Below are 15766 nucleotides of genomic sequence, written 5' to 3'. Positions count from 1 at the left end.
CTATCTCAAAAGAAAAGAAAGAAAATCATAGTTAATGTTACTGATCTGCATGATTTCAAAAAAGTCATGTTTTGATTATAATATAAAGGATAATTTGAAAAGCAATTTATAATAAAATGTGTATTAAAATATGTAAATACTTGAGCACACTGCATTAGATGTCACAGTGAGTTAGTAAAATGCTTATGCTGGCACATAAAATCACTGTGAATGTGATAGCTGAACAAGCTGATTGATATATGATATTGGTGATGCACATGCCAAAGTGGCATTGACATGATTTTCCAAAATGACAAACAACTCTTAGTAAATTTCTGAACAAAACAAATAGATTTATAGTACGGCTGCATTCTAGAATATTTGGAATACATTAACACTGTGGAAAAAATACATTTTGTTTACATGTTAGATTCCAGCCTTAGATATGTTTTCAGTGGAATCTTTGAAAATTATCCAGAACATGTGACAATTCTTTGTTCTACAGGACTATTCCCTCCTTTGCTGGACCTCTCGTATCCATGGCGCTTGCCCATTAAATGCTAGCAGAACATCTGCACCTTCAGTCCCCAAAATGCCGCCATAAACATACAAAGGGCTCTCAAGGGGGCAGTGCTGCTGCCAGTGAGAACCACTGATTTCCAAGAATCCATCTCATTAATGTACCATATGGCTGTATTGCTCATGGAAATTTAAAACCAGAGTAACTTAAGTGTATTTGGTCCTAAACTGTGATATGTTTTGAATAATTAGGACAATTGAATAATTATGGACAAAGTTGATTTGTTCAAATGCTTCATGATTTTATTATAATTCATGTAAGCAGATATATGATTGATATTTTAAGTTCCCAACATTCTACATTTTCTTTATTTTTTTCCTGCTCATCCCATCTAGTAAGTCAGGAACATAAAACTTTCCTTAATGTTATCATTTGCTTAGTTGACAGTCATACAATGTAATTTGTCCCTTTGAAAAAAAATTTTTAAAATTAGGTAATATAGTAATGTTATAGAAACTTTGTAAAATGAAGACAAAATTTCCCATAATCATTCCATCCTAAACAATTGTTAACATTTTTCAGTGTTTTATACTTTATATGCGTATTTTGACAAAAAAGTTTTATATCTTTTCATGATGTGGCATAAATTTTTTGTTGTTTATATAGCTTCAAAACTATTAGGTTAAATTACTGCATTTTGTTCCTTTAGATTCTACAATTCAATCATTTTCCTACCTTTAGATTGGTCACATTATAAGAATTATTATATATAATATATGTGTATGCATATATAATCTTTACTGATAGATCTGTTTCAATATATCTTTCCTTTAGAATAGATTCTTAGAAGTGGGGTCACTTACTGGGTCAATGGACTCAGATATTTTTGTAACTTGTTAAATTTGCCAAGTTGACTAAAAAATAAAGCTGATCCACTTATATTACTATCAGCATATCTGAGTTGTCAATATATCAAAGTATCAGTTTCACCTAATTCTTGGCTGCATCAGTAATTACTTTAAAATTATTTACTTTTTGTTAACCTGATTAGCAGTGACACTGAGCATTTTTTGCCCTTGTGAATTATTTCTATTTTCTTTTCTTTAAAATGTATGGCCTGTCTTTTAACTATTGATGTGTTGGGTCCTTGCTGTTTATTTCCCGCCCTTTTCATTTTGAGTCAAGTCTTTTAAATAAGTAAAACATGACTGTTTCTTCTAGTCATTTTTGTGGTAAATATATTTCTTTGCCATTTCTTATTTTATTTTGATTATTTTATTTTAATAGTATGGAAAATACTATGTGTTATCAAAGAAAGAACATAAGCTAGAGGGTCAAAAATCAGGGTTCTGGACAGAGATACTTATAGTACTTGTTATATTTGACAAAGGACTTATATCCAGAACATATGTGAGAATGCTTACAAATCAATAAGAAAAAGACAGACAACCCAGTTTCAAAAAATGGGGAAAAGCCCTAAACTGGCACTTCACAAAAGATACTCAGATATCTAAACCATTTGGCAGTATGTATGCTGAATGAATGCAAACTGATTTTATATTACCTGCGTAAAACCTATTTAAAAATGTTTATTTTTGGAAAGATATATTTCATCGTAAAGCCAAATTTATATCATTCAGAGTATAGGTGCTATATTTGTTAGTGTGACCAGTTCAGATTTTACCGTACTTCTGTAGGAGAGAGGTCAGTTTCTTTTTGCTTTATCTTGCCGTTTAATAGGAAATTATTTTTGCAGGTTTCTTGCCTGTTGAATATGATGTTAATTTTTACTGTCTAGCAGTTACATATTATCTAGGAAAAAAATGCCTCATTGGAGATCAGTAATCTCTATAGATCTTAGTGACTTTAAGCAGGATTGAGGAGTATCTTGGCTTTCAGTGACTCCATCAAGGTTATGAGAGAATAGGAGAAAAAAAGGAAAGGAAATCAGAAATGCAAGGATGAAAATGTTGCAAGTATCACAGAGAAGTGTATTAAAAAAAAATCCCATATAAATCCCACAAGTACATGTGGTGGTTTTTCCTATTCTTTACTCCAGAATATAATATAGATTTTTTTTTTTGGAGATGGAATCTCACTCTTATGCCCAGACTGGATTGAATTTTTCGTAGAGACAGGGTTTCACCCTGTTGGCCAGGCTGGTCTCGAACTCCTGACCTCAAGTGATTCGCCCACCTAGGCCTCCCAGAGTGGTGGGATTACAGGTGTGAGCCGCTGTGCCTGACCATAATATAGATTATTTTTATCCTTACAAATGAAACAATTCTAAGAAATTCTTTCCTGCCTTGTGATGAAGGCCTGTTTGGGATATGTATATCTCACCTAATTATTGTGCAAGCCTCCAAGTGTTAGTATCTGTCCCTGGTTATCTCTTTTGTGCTTGATTATTCCCATCTTACCTAATTCATTAAAAATTATAGGCATAATTCTGTTTATTTTCATGGACAGCTTTTCTTATAATTACCCCTTTTAGATTTCTTGACAGCCCTTTTAATGATGTAGAACATTTCAGTTCTTCCTGGCAGAAATAACTTTTTCAAGCCCCATTTGCCAACTTCCTTCTCACACATACACTCCTTTCTGTTCCTTATTGAGTGCAGGTTGAGTATCCCTTATCTGAAATACTTAGTCCAGAAGTGTTTCAGATTTTGGGTTTTTTCAGATTTTGGAATATTTCCATTAATACTTACTGGTTCAGCATCCCTAATGCAAAAATGCAAAATCTGAAATGCTCCAATGAGCATTCCTTTGATGCTTAAAAAGTTTCAGATTTCAGATTTTTGGATTAGGGATACTCAACCTGTAATAATAGTTCATACAAGGAGAGATACACTGATCAACCTGCCATTACTCTTTATAACTTATTTCCTCTTGACTACTTACCTAACCCTCAGAGTATATACTTTTTTTGAGATAAATTTATACCCCAGGCACATTTTTTCATTGTAAATCTCAGGGGTTCCATATTTCCCTTCCCTACAGGCCTAAAATTCTGCTTTTCCTTATTTACGATACTGTGTAACATAATTGAGTAATCTTCCAGCTGGATAGTCTTTCTGGGTTTGGAAACTTTCTTCTGAGAACTGTCATCCCTTGAATTTGAATGTTTGTGATACATTCAAATCTTAATTTACCTATATTCTACTGTCATAATCTTTTTTTTCTGACATGTATTTCAATATTTCTTATTCAAGAAGACACAAATACATACACACCCATGCACACCTTACATCCCAGGCTGGGACATTAGCCTTTTCAGATATATTAAATTTAAGACACAAGATACTCTTTCCTGTTTTGTTTTTTTTTTTTTGAGACAGAGTTTACTTTGTCGCCCAGGCTAGAGTGCAGTGGTGCGATCTCGGCTCACTGCAACCTCTGCCTCCTGGGTTCCAGTGATTCTTGTGCCTCAGCCTCCTGAGGAGCTGAGACTATAGGTGTGAGCTCCCACACCCAGCCAATTTTTTATTTTTAGTAGAGATAGGGTTTTACCATGTTGTCCAGGCTGGTCTCGAACTCCTGGCCTCAAGTGATCCACCTGCCTCAGCCTCCCAAACTGCTGGGATTACAGGGGTATGTCGTCGTACCTGGCCTCTAGCCTCTAATGAGACAGATAGTCTATTCATAATACTATTACTCTCTTTTTAGTATTTTCATAGAATGTGAATTATTTACTTTCTGCAAGAACTTAAATATACATTGCATGTAGGAGGGCAGAAAATTTGTATTTTAAAATTTTGAACACATTTACTATTGCAAAATAATTTAAGGTAAGTTTAGTTTAATTTGCACCAACAACAGATGATAATATCTTGCACTTTATTTACTTTTATGAAAAATTTTATTGCTGCAAACCCTCCAGTGAAAACAATTAGTTGCCAGTTTTAAATTTTAGACCAGCTTGGCTGAGCGTGGTGGCTCATGCCTATAATCCCACCACTTTGGGAGACCAAAGCCGGCAGATCATTTGAGGTCAGGAGTTTGAGACCAGCCTGGCTAACATGGTGAAACCCTGTCTCTATTGAAAATAGAAAAATTAGCTGGGTGTGGTGGTGCATGCCTGTAGTCCAAGCTACTTGGGAGGCTGAGGCAGGAGAATCGCTTGAACCCAGGAGGTGGAGGTTGCAGTGAGCCAACACCGTGCCCCCGCACTCCAGACTGGGTGACAGGCCGAGACTCTGTCTCAAAAATAAATAAATAAATAAATAAAAATTTAGACCAGCTTTTCTCTGCTACTTACCTCTTCTTTTACCAGATGTATTTGGAGAATTTAAACTACTTTTATTCTAAGTAAAAACTTAATGAGAAAGAAAAATGGATTCTAAAATCCAATATAAATTGCTTTTGTATGATCTGTAATTTTGTATTAACCATGGCACACTCTTTTGAAGGGATAATTGAGAATTGACTTATTAATAAAGACAGGGAGGGAAAATGTCATGTCATAATGTACAAATGGAGATTTTGATGTTCAGTTCATCTATGTTTTGTTTAGATGTCCCTGGTAGATTTGGGAAAGAAGCTTTTAGAAGCGGCACGAGCAGGTCAAGATGATGAAGTTCGTATTTTGATGGCAAATGGAGCTCCTTTTACTACAGACTGGGTAAAGAATGATTTTAATGTTGTGTGTTTTTTTTTTCTTCTCATTTTTGAGTTTTTGCAGAGAAAAATGTAGTCAGGATTGTGTTTATAAGTGATAAAAAAATTTTTTTTTTTGCAAATTCGTTTATTATTTTAGAATTATAACTGTCCTAAAAGAAGTGGTTTATATTATTTTCTTTGATACTGGATAACCTTATCCAAATATTTCATCCACAAAGATTTTTTTCTTTCAAACTTTGGAGTGCATTAATGTGGCATGAATATAAACATGTGTCTGCTTGGGATTTAATTTAAAGGCCTTATAAATAGCACAGTAGAATTTATAATTCAGAAAGATACTGATAAAGATTGGCGTTAGTGTTACAGTCACTCCTAAAGAAAAACAAGTTTATGTTTCAATTAGTACTTGTAAAACTATTGCGAACATGATCAAAGAGGAAGAAAGGAATGGGAATGAGATCTTGACAACTATAGAAAGAAGGCAGTTGTGGGGAGGGCAAAAAAACATAACTCTTTAATTCTGGGGGCAAATAAAAAAGCATTGTATTGGGGATATGGAATACTAGGAATCTGAATTAACCCTCCCATTGGTAACAACTAAAAATTCCAGATTATTGGTTTTGTTGTTTTCGCCTTCCTTTCTCTTGTTATTTTTACATTTTTCATGAAAAACAAAAAATTTTTTATTATAGAAAATTTCAAATATGTATCAATCCCTGTAATACTCTTTACCCAACTTCAAAAATTATCAAATCATGATAAATCTTGTTTCCTCTATAACTCTGTCTACTGTATTATTTTTTGTTCTGTGTTATTTTAAAGCAAATTCCAGGGACCATATCATTTTGTCCATAAATATTTCAACTTGTATCTTTAAAGAATAAAGACTTTTTGATTAAATATGTTAAAGAAAATCTTCTTAAGTACACTGCTGAGTTAGAAAGAAAGAGCTAATCAACCTGAAAAACCAAGTGAAGGCTAAAACCCAGAGAAATTTTACCTAGAGAACATTAGGTGAACTCACACTTGTCTGGTGGGTTTTCTTCCTCACTGACTTGGGGTACTAAAGATAAAGACCTGAGACTGTTCATGGAGAGAAGTCTGATAGGAGATCTTTTCTCATAATTCTGGAATTCCAAAGAGCTGCACCTTCAGTGTAAGGTTAAGCAGGAATACCCTGTCCCTCCTCCTATCTGCTCCTGCCCTCGTCCCTGTTGCCATGATGCTGCAAAGATAATAAGCTGATGTGAACCAAGACATCAAATGGAGAGAGGAAAAAAATCTGATGGTGAGAATTCGGAATCACAAGGCATCCTTTGTACACACTTGCAGCCTGAACTCATAAATACTTGTGTAGTCTAAAAAACTGTAAACTGAGAAATGAGTTTGAAGTGATCTTTGGACTAGGGATTACCCCAGGTTCCTGACAGAAGCAGATGAGTATCCTCTCTGGAGGAACCTGGCTTCATCCCAGGCTTCATATCCACAAATGAAATTCAAAGGAAAGTGAGCAGTCAGAAATAACTAAACACATGGACACATGCCAGTTTGAACAGTAACCTGCTAAAACAACTGTCAACAGAAGCAGACCTGTAAGGACTTGAGATAAAATTTTAGTAACAGATTAGAAACTGCTAAAGAGAAAATTAGTAAACTGAAAGGTATGAAAAAAGATGATCCAGACTATATCACAGATAAAAATAGATAGAAAATGTAAAAGAGATGTTAGGAATCATGAAGGATCATGTGAGAAAGTCTAATATCTGATCATAGATCCACAAAAAGAGCAAAAATAGGGATGAAATAATTCAAAGAGGTAATTGCTGATAATCTTCCAGAACTGATGAAAGATGGCAGCCCACAGATTTGAGTAGCCTAAGAAATCTCCAGCAGAGTGAATTTAAAAACTAATCCATATCTAGATACATCATAGTGATGTTGTAGTACCTCAAGACAAAAAGATCTTTTTTTTTTTTTTTTTTTTTTTTTTTGAGATGGAGTCTCGTACTGTTGCCTGGGCTGGAGTGAAGTGGTGCAACCTTGGCTAACTGCAACCTCTACCTCCCGGGTTGAAGTGATTCTCCTGCCTCAGCCTCCCAAGTAGCTGGAATTACAGGCACCTGCCACCATGCCTGGCTAATTTTTTGTATTTTTAGTAGAGTTGGGGTTTCAATATGTTGGCCAGCTGGTCTTGAACTCCTGACCCTGTGATCCACCTGCCTCGGCCTCCCAAAGCCAAAAAGATCTTAAGAAGGATTAGTATCCATAATACATAAGGAATTTCCATGGGTTAGCAATAAAAAGACAAGGCCATAGAAGACTGACTTTATATGGTACTTTATCAAGGAGAAAGTTTGATTAATAAACATGAAAAGATACTCAACTACATTAAGATTGAGGCAAATGCAGAGGAAAATCATGAAAAACTATTATATATCCACCAGATTAGCAAAAACAGTTGATCAGTACCAAGGCTTGGTGAGGAGATGGTGGGAACTCTCACATATTTTTGGTGGAAGTGTGGAATTGGTATAATCGTTTTGGAAGACAGTTTGGCAGCACATAGTAAATTTGAAGATGTACATACTGTATGATGTAGCAGTTGGGCTTCTAAGACTATTCCCAAGAGAAATGTGTTCATGTGCCTGAAACATATACAAGACTTCTGTATTTAGCAGCAACATTATTCATAATAACACAAAACTGGAAACAACCCGAATATTCATCAATACTGGTTAAATTAATTGTGGCTTACTCATTCAATGGAATATTATAGAACACAGAAAATTAGCAAGCTATACTTATATTTATTAACATGGTGAATCTCATGAATATAATATCGATCAAAAGAAGGCAAGTCACAGAGAAATACATGCAGTATAATTCTGGAGGCTGAGATGGAAGATCGCTTGAGCCCAGGAGTTAGAGGTTACAGTGAGCTACGATTGCTCCACTGCACTCTAGCCTGGGCGACAGAGCAAGAACCTGTCTCTAAAAAAATGAATTAAAAAAAACCCCCAAAAGCTACAAAAACTACATGGCCAGGTGTGGTGGCTCATATCCATAATCCCAGCACTTTGGGAGGCTGAGGGAGGAGGATCGCTTGAGCTCAGGAGTTTGAAGATACGGTGAGCTGTGATCACCCCACTATACTCCAGCCTGAGTGACAGAGTGAGACCCTGTCTCAGAAAGCAAAACAAAACAAAAAAACCTGCATATATGTGTATATGTTTTGCATCAATAACCAAGAAGGGAAAGTCTCAGAAGACAAAAATAAAAAAGTAGATCCTAATGTCAAACTGAGCAAAGCTCCTGGTTGCTAAATTGGCTGTTGAGATATTTTCATTAAATACTGACATTTAAGAGTATAGAAAAGGTTAGATAAAGAAAAAGTGACAAAGCATGGAGAAAGAAAGGATTGTTTAAGGAATTTATTTGATCTGCTGAGATGACCTTCGCTTGAAAATGTAAGGTTTAGCTAAGTTCGTTGGTGTGTGCCTGTAGTCCCAGCTACTCTGGAGGCTGAGGTGGGCAGATTGCTTGAGCCCAGCAGTTCAGAGCTGTAGTGTGTGATAATTGTACCTGTGAATAGCCATTGCACCCCAGCCTGGGCAACACAGTGAGGCCCTGTCTCTAATTAAGCAAACAACAATCAATCAAACAAACAAACAAATAAACAAAAAATATATATATATAGAGAGAGATAGGACTAAGGACTTTTATACATATATCCCACTTAATCTCTTCATAACATAGTGAACTTTTTTTTTTTGAGATGGAGTCTCGCTCTGTTGCCCAGGCTGGAGTGCAGTGGCGCAATCTTGGCTCACTGCAACCTCTGCCTCCCGGGTTCAAGTGGTTCTCCTGCCTCAGCCTCCTGAGTAGCTGGGATTACAGGCACATGCTACCATGCCCGGCTAATTTCTGTGGTTTTAGCAGAGATGGCGTTTCACCATGTTGGCCGGGCTGGTCTTGAACTCCTGACCTCAAGTGATCCATCTGCCTTGGCCTCCCAAAGTACTGGGATTACAGGTGTGAGCCACCACGTCTGGCCACTGTCTCTTAATTTCTAATGAAATTAATTTTGTTCAGGCAGTTTATCTGATAAAAAATAATGAAGAAAGAAAATTTGAATTAAAGGAAATACTGGATTTTTTTCTTCATTGAGAGTGGGAATTCTTCAAGGCATCTATGAAGAGGATGTGATAAGCATGAATCTAGTCATTTCTTTTGAGTTTTGAGTTACTATGTAAACAGATAATGTAAAGAAAATCTTTACTATATAAACAGAAGTGTACTAACAATACTGTAAATGTGGATTTTTTTTTTCTGTGGTACAGTTGGGAACTTCTCCACTTCATCTAGCAGCACAGTATGGTCATTATTCCACCACAGAGGTACTGCTCCGAGCTGGTGTAAGCAGAGATGCCAGAACCAAAGTGGACCGAACACCATTACATATGGCAGCTTCTGAGGGCCATGCCAGCATAGTAGAGGTTTTACTTAAGGTATGTGTTCTCTTTTTGCACTTTGCTTTTAAAAGGCTTTAGAGTTTTATAAGAAGGAGAGGGAACTAGTTTTTGTTAAATGCGTACTTAGTATTTTATCTATAGTATTTCATTTTTTGTGTGTATAAGCCCATTAAATGAAAATTATCTTACAGCTTTCATTTCATGAGGGACAAAACTTTCTTTAGGTATATTCTTAGTTAAGTCAACTAATTTATTTCTTGGACCTTGGTCTATCTTATGGTGAGGGACTACAGCGTTTTTTTCTTTTTTCTTTTCTTTTTTCTTTTTGAGACGGAGTCTCTCTCTGTCACCCAGGCTGGAGTGCAGTGGCACCATCTCGGCTCACTGCAACCTCCACCTCCCGGGTTCAAACGATTTTCCTGCCTCAGCCTCCTGAGTAGCTGGGACTACAGGCACCCACCACCACGCCCAGCTAATTTTTGTATTTTTAGTAGAGATGGGATTTCACCATATTGGCCAGACTGGTCTCGAACTCCTGACCTTGTAGAAAATTTTGAAACATAGAGTGATAGATGTTCTGCTTGATCCTTCTTATTCTGGCCTCTAGATCAGCCTATCAAAAAGAAATACAATGGAAGCCATAAATGCAAATCACGTATACTGTAATTCTAAATATTCCAGTAGCTACATTTAAAAAGTAATTCTAATTTTATATTTTATTTAACCCAATATATACAAAGATTATCATTTCAACATGAAATCAGTATAAAAATTATTATTATTATTATTATTTTTCTGAGATGGAGTCTAGCTTTGTTGCCCAGGCTGGAGTGCAGTGGCACGATCTTGGCTCATAGCAACTTCCGCCTCCCAGTTTCAAGCAATTCTCCTGCCTCAGTCTCCTGAGTAGCTAGGATTACAGGTGCCCGCTAACCCGCCTGGCTAATTTTTGTATTTTTCGTAGAGATGGAGTTTCACCATGTTGGTCAGGTTGGTCTCTAACTCCTGACCTCAAGTGATCTGCCTGCCTCGGCCTCCCAAAGTGCTGGGATTATAGGGGTGAGCCACCACGCCCAGTCCAGTACAAAAATTATTAATGAGATGTATTACATTCTATTTTTTTGGTATGTTTTTCAATTTCAATGTGTGGTTTTTTTTTTTTTTTGGATGAAGTTTTGCTCTTGTTGCCCAGGCTGGAGTGCAGTGGTGTGATCTTGGCTCACCGAAACCTCTGCCTGCCAGGTTCAAGTGATTCTCTTGCCTCAGCCTCCCGAGTAGCTGGGATTACAGGCGTGCACCACCAGGCCCCGCTAATTTTTTGTATTTTTAGTAGAGACAGGGTTGCTCCATGTTGGTCAGGCTGGTCTTGAACTCCCGACCTAAGGTGATCTGCCCGCCTTGGCCTCCCAAAGTGCTGAGATTACAGGCATGAGCCACTGCACCTGGCCTCAGTGTGTGTTTATACATATAGCACATCTCTATTCTGGCTAGCAGCATTTCAAATGCTCAAAAACTACATGTGTCTATTGACTGTCATATTGGACAATATATCTCTAGTTAGCTTACTTTCAGTTCTTTATGGTGCACTGGTTTTCTTTTTATAATTTTTTTATTTTTATTTTTTCTGGGTTACAGTGGTTTTGAAAGCAAAAGATTTTTTTTTGTGGAAATGAGGAACCAAGGGACCAGCTGCTATACAAACATTAAAGAAGCTTTTAGAGGAATGCTCATAGTTTCCTTCATTTCTTATGCCATTCTAGCTCTTTATGCCCATAGCTGGGTGACTGAAAAAATAATTGCCTCATTCCTAAGAAATTAGAAGGAAAACAGGAAATTCAGCATGAGAGAAAAATGATTAAGTTGACAGATTAAGTGGTGATTGTAAGTGACAGATTAAGTGGTGATTGCTGGGACATGTGTATGTGTGTGTGTGTGTGTGTATATATATATATATATTTTTTTTTTTATTTTCTTTTTCTTTTTTCTGAGATAGGCTCTCACTCTGTCACCCAGGTTGGAGTGCAGTGGTGCAATCTTGGCTCATTGCAACCTCCGCCTCCCAGGCTCGAGCAATCCTCCCAACTCAGCCTCCTGAGTAGCTGGGATCACAGCTGTGTGCCACCACACCCAGCTAATTTTTTGTATTTATTTATTTATTTATTTATTTGAGATAGCATCTCGCTCTGTTGCCCAGGCTGGAGTGCGGTGGCATGATCTTGGCTCATTGCAACCTCTGCCTCCTGGGTTCCAGTGATTCTCCTGTGTCAGTCTCCCATGTAGCTGGCATTACAGGTATGTGCCTCTGTGCCTGGCTAATTTTTGTATTTTTAGTAGAGATGGCGTTTTACCATGTTGGCCAGGCTGGTCTCGAACTCCTAACCTCAAGTTATCTGCCTGCCTTAGCCTCCCAAAGTGCTGGGATTACAGATGTTAGCTACCATGTCTGGCCCTTAATTTTTTGTGTTTTTTTGTATTGTAGAGATGGGGTTTTGCCATGTTGCCCAGGCTGGTTTCAAACCCCTGAGCTCAGCCGATCCAACTGCCTTGGCCTCCCAAAGTGTTGGGATTACAGGTGTGAGCCACTGTACCTGGCCTGGAACATGTATTTAACATATACAAATAAAGAATTGATTATGTTATTTGTTCTTACTTTAAAGCACAGACTAATAATTTCATATCAGGAATTTTTAATATAATATTTCATATGTTAGTAATCTCTTTGAAATATTTTTGTAGCATGGTGCTGATGTCAATGCAAAGGACATGTTAAAGATGACAGCTCTCCATTGGGCCACAGAACACAATCATCAAGAGGTGGTGGAACTTTTAATCAAATATGGTGCTGATGTACACACGCAAAGTAAATTTTGTAAAACTGCATTTGATATTTCAATAGACAATGGAAATGAAGATTTAGCAGAGATATTACAGGTAACTTTTGACTTTTAATTTAAGAACATAAAGAAAAAGAATTATCAGTAGAGGGATCTCTTATATTGTGGATGATTTAAACTATTTCGTTTGTAGCCTTTCATTTTAGGCTTAGTTATTTTGGATAGGCCTTTTTCTCTTTCACTTCCTCTTTGTTTATTACTATTCATTTTCTTGATTATAAGGCCAGTCTTTTCATTAACGTTAGATAAGGTGATGACTTTCTGATTTTTAAGTTTCTAAATTTCCCTTTAGACTTTTTTTTTTTTGAGCCAGAGTCTTGCTCTGTCACCCAGGCTGGAGTGTAGTGGTGCGATCTTGGCTCACTGCAACCTTTGCCTCCTGGGTTCAAGCAATTCTTCTGCCTCAGCCTCCTGAGTAGCTGAGACTACAGGTGCATGCTGCCACGCCCGGCTAATTTTTTGTATTTTTAGTAGAGGTGGTGTTTCACCATGTTGCCCAGGCTGGTGTCGAACTCCTGAGCTCAGGTGATCTGCCTGCCTCGGCCTCCCAAAGTGCAGGGATTACAGGTGTGAGCCACTGCGCCTGGCCCTAGACATTTTATTCTATTATTTTTGTTGCATTTTGATACTATATGATTTTTCCAGGTCTACTATAAATGACTTTATAAAAATTAAAAAGTGTATATATTAGCAACCGTAATAACATCCCTTGAGTGAGTGATGCAGTTTGATTTGTTTCTTTTATTTTTCAACATCCTCAAAAAGATCTGCTGTTTTTGGCTTTTGGGAAGATTTTTCTAGTAACTAACATTACTTCTCTTATTTTCAGCCATATGACATAATATAAATTATCTTCTTTAATTAATGCCTCTTCTTGCCTGTTTGTCCCTGATCCCAGCAGTAGAACTCTTCTTTTCTAAGACTGTCTAACTCCTTTGAGCTTTCACTAGTTACTTAAAAGATGTTTTATGTTCAGGAAAATGAATTCTACCATGCCTCTTTCCATTTCTTTTACTCTTAGGAGTGCAGTTTGGGGGTTGAAGATGGGGAACGATTAATTGAGAAGGACATGCTTTATATATGTGGTATTATGTATTGCCAAATATAGAAGAAATAATTAAATTTCTATAGCTAGAGAAATATTTTTTGTTTGTTTGTTTTGTTTTGGTTTTGGTTTTTTTAAGATGGGGGTCTCACTATGTTGCCCATGCTGGTCTCAAATTCCTGGGCTTAAGCACTTCTCCTGCCTCCGCCTCCTGAATAGCTGGGATTACAGGCACCTGCCACCTCAACCGGCTTGATGTCCAGTTGTTCTTTGTTCTGTTAAAAACCTTTTAGATACTCATTTCTCCTCTCCCAGGATTTTGCTGCTTTACCTAGGAGGGGGACTCGGGATATAAATATATACCCATAGTGTGCCCCTACACTGTCAGGGGACCTTAGACATATATTTCCACTTGTACTATGTGATTATTCTTTGAGAATATTCCTTTACATGTGTGTTTGTATTATATGGAGAATTTGTGCTATATGTTCTGGTTATAATTCTGAAAACACTGTGGTCATTTTTTCCCTAGATTGCTATGCAGAACCAAATCAACACAAACCCAGAGAGTCCTGACACTGTGACAATACATGCTGCAACACCACAGTTTATCATTGGACCTGGAGGGGTGGTGAACCTAACAGGTCTGGTATCTTCAGAAAATTCATCCAAGGCAACAGGTATTGAGATGCATATAGGATAGGCTTTGGGATTTTATGCTTTAGTAGGTATTCATCATTTTAAGAAAGGACTGTTGGAGAACAAGGGTAAGATTCTATCAGCCACCTTGGTTTTCTTTGGCATAACTGGCAAAAAAAATTTTATGAGACAAAACAATCTAAAGAAAGGTGATACTGCAAAATTTACTGCAGTATTACCTTTCAAAAGCTAATGCTATCCAAGCTTTGTTTAAGAGTCAAATAAGGTAAATAGAGTATCAGAAATATGCATTGGATTAAGCTCCTTAGAAATTCAAATCTATTTTCTTTTTTCTTACAGATGAAACGGGTGTATCTGCTGTTCAGTTTGGAAACTCTTCTACATCAGTATTAGCTACATTAGCTGCCTTAGCTGAAGCATCTGCTCCATTGTCCAATTCTTCAGAAACTCCAGGTTAGAAAAGCACGTCTAATGTGTACATTAAAATTGCAGATTCAGGCTGGGTGCAGTGGCTCACACCTGTAATCCTGGCACTTTGGGAGGGTGAGGCGGGTGGATTGCCTGAGGTCAGGAGTTTGAGACCAGCCTGGGCAACATAGTGAAACCTATCTCTACTAAAAACACAAAAAATTAGCCAGGCGTGGTGGCACATGCCTGTAATCCCAGCTACTCGGGAGGCTGAGGCAGGAGGATTGCTTGAACCCAGGAGGTGAAGGCTGCAGTGAGCTGAGTTTGCGCCACTGCACTCCAGCCTGGGTAACAGAGCAAGACTCTGTCTCAAAAAAAAAAAAAAGAAAACAAAAAAACAGTTGGAGATTCAAATATTTACAAAGGCCAGGAAGACAATAAAAGGCTAAGGTGTGCAGGATTGAGATTACGCCCGGCTGAAGAGTGGGGCAAGGGCAGGGAGTCATCTGTGACTGAGCTCTAACTGATTATAGTCATCAGCCCAGTATTCCCAAATTCTGTTTTTTAATAGGAAGCTGTGAATCTGGATTTTGAAAGAACATTAAATCTTGGTAACTAATTGAAAAACAAAACAAAACTTTTGTGGCTCATAGAAAAAAATGTCCCTGTATCTAAGTTGGCCCTTGATTTACTAGTTTGTGACTTTTTGTTTAAACAACTTACTTTGGCTGGGCATGGTAGCTCACACCTGTAATCCTAGCACTTTGAGAGGCCGAGATAGGTGGATTCCTTGAGCCCGGAACCCTGGGCAACATGCTGAAAGCCCATCTCTACCAAAAAATATAAAAAATTAGTCAGGTGTGGTGGTTGGTGCCTGTGGTCCAGCTGCTCAGGAGGCTGAGGTCAGAGGATCACTTGAACCTGGGAGTTCAAGACCAGCCTGGCCAACATGTTTCTGAAACCCCGTCTCTACTAAAAATACAAAAATTAGCTGGATGTGGTGGTGTGCCCCTGTAATCCCAGCTACTGGGGAGGCTGAGGCAGGAGAATGGCTTGAACCCAGGAGGCAGAGGTTGCAGTGAGCTGAGATTGTGCCACTGCATCCCAGCCTGGGTGACAGAGCAAGACTCTATCTCAAAAAAAAAAAAAAAAAAAGTAATGGGTG

The 15766-nt window shown here is 37.6% G+C and overlaps 1 protein-coding gene across 14 annotated transcripts in view; it reads left to right on the top strand.

Annotated features, from left to right (window-relative positions):
- GABPB1 (GA binding protein transcription factor subunit beta 1) overlaps window positions 1–15766 on the top strand; it is a 76306-nt gene that overhangs the window by 40808 nt on the left and 19732 nt on the right. For 7 of the 14 annotated variants that reach the window (XM_073995789.1, XM_045395442.2, XM_073995790.1 and 4 more), the window contains 5 exons: window positions 5016–5123; window positions 9463–9630; window positions 12331–12525; window positions 14066–14177; window positions 14533–14646. In XM_073995789.1, the coding sequence (XP_073851890.1) occupies window positions 5016–5123; window positions 9463–9630; window positions 12331–12525; window positions 14066–14177; window positions 14533–14646 (697 nt within the window). Of the gene's footprint in view, window positions 1–5015; window positions 5124–9462; window positions 9631–12330; window positions 12526–14065; window positions 14214–14532; window positions 14647–15766 lie in introns of all 14 variants that reach the window. The other 7 variants (XM_073995786.1, XM_005559531.4, XM_073995787.1 and 4 more) reach the window with 1 other exon arrangement.

Source organism: Macaca fascicularis, chromosome 7 (assembly GCF_037993035.2).
Source record: "Macaca fascicularis isolate 582-1 chromosome 7, T2T-MFA8v1.1".
In the NCBI taxonomy this organism is placed as follows: Eukaryota; Metazoa; Chordata; class Mammalia; order Primates; family Cercopithecidae; genus Macaca; species Macaca fascicularis.
Note: the sequence above shows the minus strand (reverse complement) of the source record. Positions and strands in the feature narration are given on the sequence as shown.